The 8,257-nt window shown below is 36.1% G+C and overlaps 1 protein-coding gene across 1 annotated transcript; it reads right to left on the bottom strand.

Annotated features, from left to right (window-relative positions):
- Positions 1-3,081: 3,081 nt before the first annotated feature.
- LOC128858307 (lysosomal acid glucosylceramidase-like) lies at positions 3,082-6,937 on the bottom strand. Its single transcript, XM_054094474.1, has 9 exons — positions 6,818-6,937; positions 6,531-6,676; positions 4,847-4,946; positions 4,655-4,790; positions 4,141-4,591; positions 3,961-4,071; positions 3,530-3,872; positions 3,283-3,448; positions 3,082-3,201 (listed from the first exon to the last, which is right to left on the bottom strand). Exons 1-9 carry the CDS (start codon positions 6,879-6,881, stop codon positions 3,102-3,104), a joined length of 1,617 nt encoding a protein of 538 aa, XP_053950449.1. The 5' UTR covers positions 6,882-6,937; the 3' UTR covers positions 3,082-3,101.
- Between the last annotated feature and the right edge of the window lie 1,320 nt (positions 6,938-8,257).

An 8,257-nucleotide genomic window follows, 5' to 3' on the forward strand; every position in this document is an offset into this window, starting at 1 on the left:
TTTAAAGCAAATTTCCACTTGCCAAACCTTACTGTACAGAAATATAAACACATTTTTGCTATTCTCAGCTGTCAACCATCGTTATCGATATCGATAGTTCTCATGCAGCAAAAAACATCCGATACATAGCATTAAATTTGAAGCGATAAATAGAATGAAATGAGTAGGCCTTATTCAAGTTTTTAAGGAAAAAATATCACATTTCGAATGACAGCGAAGTATTGATGAAGAAAAACTAATTGTCACAAACGCAAAAAGAAACGATTTCTTAAAGAAAATAGTGATTGGCTTGATGGAGACGATCTAACTCCCTTTATGCCTTCTTCATCTTCTGAGAAGCGAGGAACATCTTATAAATCTTATGAAACTTCTTCCAAATAACGTTAAAGGCGCAAAAACACTACACTCTTCAGAGAATACGGGGTTAAGCATAAATACGATATATAATATGTACGAAACATATTTGCTAGGATGGTCGACTTTTTTTACGGAAAAAAACAGCAGAGAAATGTGCATATGCTAGTATGCAAAGGCATGTGTTTATGTGCATAAAATCAGCATTAAGTTTTAAATTAGCTTAAGCTCAAGGGCTTATACTGGCATCATATAAAGTTGTGCATTAGTATTCGCAGTAAAAAAATGTCGAAGCACTTTACTTGTTGGATGAGCTATTTTATCATAATATTAGCAGCTTTAATTGTCCGAGGCTACACTAAAAACTATAAGGAGTAATACAAAACGTGTGCATTGTAAGGTTTGGCAATTCCTAGCAAAATTGTGAGAGTAACTTTGGCTGTCACATCATAGGCGATTCGGCAACAGAATTCCGCCCACTCATTTCACATGTACTCTTATGGTTTTAGTGCGCACAGGAATTCGTTTGATTGCTTGGCAGCAATGCTAATCCCTGCGCTGATGAACAGCTGATAGAGGAAATAGCGGGCTGCCAGAAATAAGGCACCAAAAATATCTGACAATTTACAATAAATAAATATTAATAATAAAAAATATAATTTAAGAGAGAGATGAAGATTTTGTAAACAAAGACTTCTCTAGATGGTGCTTATGTCGAAATATCTCCCCAAAAAGGAAAGGAAACTAATAAGAAGGAGAGAGAAGGAGGTTATATGTAACTTAAGTGAGAATAAATATATTATTGCAAATAAGATCCTACATCTGAAAATCATGCCGAGTATCAAAACGGTGAATGGGAACAATAAGCTCTAAAAATTAGTACGTAGAATTTCGTACCAAACCGCCCAGATATCACAGAGTGGAAGCTAACGGGAGCCGAGAATAAAGCTGATCCATATGAGAAATTTATAAGCAGTCCTTTTTCATAAGTTATTTCAAGCAGAATAATGATTGAATGTACTATATATTGATATTTTGAGTAATGAACTTTTTCTTGCACTGATCTTTGGTGCAATGAAATAGAAGAATATATAAATAAATGTTATCCCAATCGAAATGTTATCCCTCCAAATCGCGGATTATAGATGGAGAGACCAGACGTCATGCAAAATTAGCAGAACTTTATGGCCCACTTACAGGCACAAATACATGTCAACATTGATAAACATGAAACGACGGGACAACTTGCTTTTGGTCGGGAAAAAAGCAGCCAAAATGAGTATATCTCACAATACAGTGTCACAGTTGTAAACAACCAGATAAAAAGGAAACGATTTTCCGTTTCGTCTGTGAATGCCCTGTCCGCTTTTAAAAACCTAGAAGAGGTGTTATTTTGATATTCAAAGAAAAATGCTATTTTTTAATATAAATTATCGGATGTTTATTTCATTATAAAGAAGAAGGTATGCCGTTAATAGTGGAAAATAACATCAGGCAAATTACCACCACGCCCACGCTTACAGGAAAATATCCTTTTCATGAAATTTTCCATAACCGAATTGCAAAGTGGCTGCCCTATGTCCTCAATAGCTTCACTAATTTCATCTTTGAGGCCTTGAATCGACCCTAGACTGTTGGCGTCGGCCTTCCCTTTCACGTGGCCCCAAAGAAAAAAGTCACAAGGTGTTAAATCACAAGATCTCGGTGGCCAATTGTGATCACCTTAGAGAGATAATACGGTCCGGAAACTTTTCCCCTAAATGATCAATGGTTTCGTTGCTTGTATGGCAAGTAGCACCGTCTTGTTGAAAATAAATGTTGTCGAGATCAATACCATCCAATTCCGGCCATAAAAGATCGTTAATCATCTCTCAATAGCGCAATCCATTCACTAATAACACCTGTTATTGGAAAACCCTTTACTTTATCTGACGAATGCTCCTCAATATGATTCAGCAATGATTCTCTCATCCACTCTGTGATACCCAATCTTGCTCAGCGCCGATTGTTATCAGCTTTATACTTGCCTTAATTTTAAACGGTTGCGGGTGCCCCCCTTAAGGGGATCGGGTGGTCTAGAAATTTCAAAAAATCGATTTTTTGATTTTTCGATATTTGGAATGTATAATATCTTAGGTGTATACTGTGGAATTTTCATGCGGAAATTCCCAATATTATACCTTCTACAGCCCATCAACTAGGTAGAGAGCGATCCGCGTGCTCCTGTACTTCAAACTTTAGACTCATTTATCTCGAAACGACTTTTTTCCATTAAGTAAGTGAATCAATATGCAAATCAAAAATACATTGAACATTGAACAGACCCTCAAAGCGGTAATTATAAATTCTTATTCAGTTTGTTGGTTAAGCGTAGAGCAATAAGAACTGATTTACGCACCATAAATTACATTTTTATTATACTTCACTTGATTTGGCTTGACTTCAACTCTGCTTATGTACTCAAATTAAAAAATAAAATGAGGCTTAACATTTTTCGTTTAAAGGTGCAGCATTAGGTTAAGAAAGAAAGTTGGCTTTCTTAGGCGTCCAGACAAGATCAAGGAAAGATTGAATTTGTATTGTTTAGCGATGTAAGAAAACGTTAAACGAAATAACATTTCGCGATGGGAGCAATGGCTAACATTAAGGTATCAACATCGCATAAATACAATAAATAATTCAAAATAACCAGTTATAGGATTCTGAATGAATGTAGTCAAATGTAAATAAAATAATATTCAGTCTGTTTATTTGTAAAGAACGGTATGAATAGATTTCGGGGGTATTAGGAATAAGATTGAGCCGCGATAGGAATCCGTTATGTGAACATCAACGCTAGCGTAGCCACTAAAATAATAAAGGAAAATTAAAAAAAAAAGTATCAAATAACGCCCGTAAACAATCATTGTAAATATAATATATGAATACCTATTAAAGATTACAAGTGCCACGCTGCTATCTGGCCTCAAGAAAGCAACTGTGTCCACGTTAACATTGGTACGTTCCGCGGCGATACGAACCGAACCTTCTGGTATGAACTTTGAGAAATGGCCCATTGCATAGAATATCGGTTGTTTATAAACTTCTATACCATCTATTTGGGGAAAATATTATAAAATTACATTTATTTGTAGTTATTTAGTAAAATTTACAATAATCTTAAAGAAATCCTTACTTGTCATATTCGCAATTACTGGTGCATCGACAAAATTCTTCACATAATTCGGTCCACCTTCTTCATCCAGCACAATATTCCAGTCGATCCAACCATTAAAATCATTTTGGAGATCTTGAAGAAAAGCTCGCGCATATTTCTCCCCACGCTCCCAAGAGCCCAAAACCGGTGCTGCTTTCTGCCATGGCTTATCACCAATGCACGATTCACTGGAAATTAATATTCTATCTGGCATCTCCTTTCGAGCAACTTCAATGAATTTCGGTTTGAAAATCTCATCCCAATACCAATGCACCGCCAGCCCGCCAAGATAGTCGAGTGAGTCGCTGCGCGAGGCTTTCATCTAATGAACCATGAGCAAAGATGTAAGAAAAATGTGCATTTTCAAAACACATCCCTTTAATAATCCCAAAAGCCATATTTTAACAAACCTGCTTAAACCAGAAGGCGTAAGTGTAGCGTTGGTCATCATTACCAAATATAAGCATGTCTTTGTACTTGGTGCGTATTATGGGGCCAAGATTCTCCGACAACCAAACCGCCTACAAAGCAAAAAATAATAATATGAAATCCCTTTACGTGCATATCTACCAATACTAAAGTCTGCTCACCTGCTGATTTGGAGTCCAACCTAAACTCATGAATTTGACAAGTTTCATAAAAGCTACACCATTTAATGGTTCATTGCCGGTAGATATAGCCCAAATGGGTAAACCACTATCTTCCCATAACTCAAGCCAACGTAAATGATAATCAGCCCATGTCCGGTAGTATTCTTTCTTCAAACGACCCAGTCCAGTCCATGCATTATTGGTTTTCATCCAAGGTGGAGAGCTCCAGGCGGCAGCTTTAATACGCAAATTTTCTACATTCGATACCAGCTTCAAACGTTTAATTTGTTCAATTCTTTTCTCCTCGCGTGGATCTAACTTTGTGAAATTGCTCAGGGCGGTATCGTTTTCGGGCAGTTCATTATACGCCCAGGCCTCCAAATCAAAATCGCAACCACCGATTGGGGTACGCATCAAATTGAAACCAATGCCACTTGACGAGTAAAAGGATCTGAAGATGTAATTATTTGTTTAATAGTTAATTTGAATAAATATTGTTGGCATATTTTCATACTTATATAAATGATCTTGCAATTCTTGTGGCAACTTATCCAGAATATAACTTACGGAGCCCGTAAATGAGCCACCGAAGCCAGTAATGTTCTGCAAACGTTTCTCACGATCAACTTCTATCTGCACACTTCGTGTTGCTAAAAGTAGATGGTAAAATAAGGCCGTAATAAAAAAATTAGTTAAAAATACTTACAAGCTTGCATAGTGCCGTCCAGTCGCTGATCATAGTCGAGAATGTAATATTTTTTGTAGAGATTAAACAAGCCATTTGTTGTTTCGAAGCGTAGCCCCGACTTTGAAAAAAATAGATTATTTTTAAATGGATGCCAGATATTAAGATATATGGTACATACCTATGAAACCGAAATTTGTTGAGAAAATTACTTCTTAATAAAGTATGTATCAAAAGGGATGCCTAGATGTCAATAGTGAATAATTCCTATATACATAGTAACTTTTTTATGCCATCTTTAACATTTGCCAAATAGACAGATGTACATACAATTTTACGCGGTAGAACAACGCGTTAAAATTATTTTAACAATCGTCCGAATGAGTTGAAAATTCAAAGGTTGGTGAAAAAATTTCAAGAAACCGGTTCTGTCGAGGATGGAAAAAGAACGGGCAGGCCATACTGTGGTTTTTAAAGGTAAAGTCTATGAGAATAAGCCAATAATGAATCCAGAGTCGAAACACAATATTCCGATCGAGATTGCTGAACTCAATGCGATATTGTGTGAGCGATTCCATGAAAATTTTAGTTTTCCTATGACGGCCTGTAGACGTGCTCATAGTGGACGTTAAAATTATGTAATTTTTCACATATAATTGTTAAGAGCCGTATTTTAAATAAGAACAGTGAAGCCGGAAAGAATATAAATTTTTCTTTAAAATATTCACATTTTTAATTTCAGGCCGCGACAAAAAATTTGTAGACTTTGGAGCCAATTTGTCCATGATCCCGTGCTACACTGATAAAAACAGTGGTAATCATATGGTAGTCTGACGAAAAAGCCGCAAGGGGTAGTACTTTTCAATTACGAATAAACAAACGGCGGCGTTAATCGGGATTACCGGCTCAGTTAATTCTGAATAAAATTGTTGTTACGCGGATTAGTGAACAGCTGATTTGCTTGTTGGATACTTTTGTCAGTAAAAGATGGACCGCGGCAACAGTTACGGGTTTAGGTGCCCTGATACTAAGAAATAATTATTTATTTAAAACTTAGCTTAAATTCCAATTTCTTAAGCCGCTCCGAAATATCAAAACAATTAATATAGTTCCGAAAGGGTTAGTGCAAACTAGCATTCATCCATTATTTCTTGTTATTCTCTTTAAAAGTATGCTCTTAACAATGTTTTATTCCCAATAGATATTAACTGTATTTTTTCGGCAATGTTGCCATCAAAAATTCACCTAATCTGCTTAAATCTCATAATTTCGAATTAAGTCGTTAATCCCAATTAACGCCACAGCCTGTCTAGGCTATAAGTGTCTCTTGCATTGCCTGGGTACGCTTTGCTCAGCGTAACAATGCATTGCAATCAAGGACACACAGTTTGGGTTACCTCTTTAGATATTTTGGTTATTTTTTTGAGTAAAAATATTTTAACTCAATTTATTTACAGTTCCAATTGGTTTTATAAGTTCATACCAGGTTATAAAATTACAAAAACGAATGCGCAGTTTGAAAGCAGAAAACACAATTGCGTTGCAAATACATACAAAGAAAAATGAGTTGGGTTCACAAATGGAGTGCGAACTTTAGCAGTGGTCAAAATCATAATAACAGTTCGAAAAGGTATACCTATCGTCATTTTCAGTTTGGTTGGGTTCAGTTGTATTATCATAGTATTGCGTAATATCTGGTATGTACCTTTGTTGATGATACAACTGTGAATAAATATTCTTCGTTGGGCGTTGGATCATCCAGGTAATCACAATAGGTTGCATTGCAAACACATACAAGTCCAGTCTTATATTCTCTCAGGGCGCAAGGGGCACTTGCTTGATCAGAAGGCGCTGCATAAAGAATAGCAAAGAAACACTTATCCAAATTGTAAATAAAAATATGAAGAATTAGAATATTTTTGAGAGGTAAATGTTTGCATTTTTGATTGGTTTTCTTGCCAATAAAAATATCCTTCGACTGCATTCTCTTACCAATAAGGCATGCAATTAGGTTGAGCGCAAATAAGTGCCAACCGTAATTCATTCTCTTTTCCATTTATGTAAGTATTAAATAATTCCCGTTATGTGACTATCCGATTAAGGTGCTTTTTGTATGACTCTCACTAATCAACTGCCAATGCAAATATGCTAAGTTAACTGGTTTTTAACGAAATGGTTCATTGTTCATTTTCGACCTTTATTTCATTTTGTGTACAAGAGTTTGATAAGTAAAAAAGTCAAACTGATGGGTACATAGAATATTTACTAATTCACTTAAACTTTTCCATTGAAAGAAGTGTTCGGTAAGGTATTCGAGTGGCGCGCAGTAACGACAAGATCTTTACGCAGCAATAACAATAACAAGAAAAAATCAATGAATCTATGAGTACCAAAGAGATAAGATATTTGACTTTCTAAATAAATCTGAAATAAATGAATTTTTGACGAATCTTTGAAATAGTGTTGGATGAAGTTGTCTAATGCTAACCTTTCTCTTATAGGTACAGCTCCCTACCCATTCTTTTGACTTTCTGCATGAATGGGACTTTGATTTAACCAAATCTCAAATTTTTTAGATAACGAAATCTGAATAATAAACAGCAGGGGGCTATTACGATTCCATTCAAATTGTGGTTCTATTAAAGTATTAGCTGATTGCATCATAAATACGATTATCGTTGGGTCGATTGGGGAATTTGATAAACAGGGTGCTTTACTATCCTTAAAGTGACCGATAACGATAAAGTGATAGTCACGATTATTGCGAATTGCTATGAATGTGAATGGATTAATCAAAATTACTCAACATTTATTTGCATTTGTACAAAGGCACTACTCTTTGCAAACTGTCAGTATCCATATAACAGATTAGATAAGATTGGATTTGAGGGTGGCTTGAACAAGACCAGAAAGACCATTTACAACACCCGGATCGATTACAGTCGAATAATTAGAGAGATAAGATAGACATTATGTGAATCGTAAGACAGAAAAATTGGTTTGAGGTTACTCTTCCGCAAATCTTTTGGACTCATTGACGGATCTTAAAAGATTCAGAAGGGGAAGAGTATGATTCTGGTTCTGCGAAACGGGATAGGCAGCAGTGACTACAGGCGTTGTGCCCTGCCATTACATCCATCAATATTGTCAGGTCCCACCTACTAAGTTTTAGGAGAAAAGTCGTTAAATTCCTGTTAGGTTCTTTTACAAAGCACTTGGCTACTCTGCAGGAGCCCAACTCAGACCAACGTCTTCTTCCTACGACGACCTCATGAACTCGTTATAGTTGAATCGATGCAGAATTGACACCTAGAATGAAGACCCTGACAGGGCCTAGCGGTATGCTTGCAGAGCCAGTTTACTAACCAACTCGTTCACTGTAATACCACAATGTCTAGGCACCCAAGTTTGCAGCATCATAGTTTGCAGCTT

The sequence above is a fragment of the Anastrepha ludens genome, chromosome 2, assembly GCF_028408465.1.
Source record: "Anastrepha ludens isolate Willacy chromosome 2, idAnaLude1.1, whole genome shotgun sequence".
Classification (NCBI taxonomy): Eukaryota; Metazoa; Arthropoda; class Insecta; order Diptera; family Tephritidae; genus Anastrepha; species Anastrepha ludens.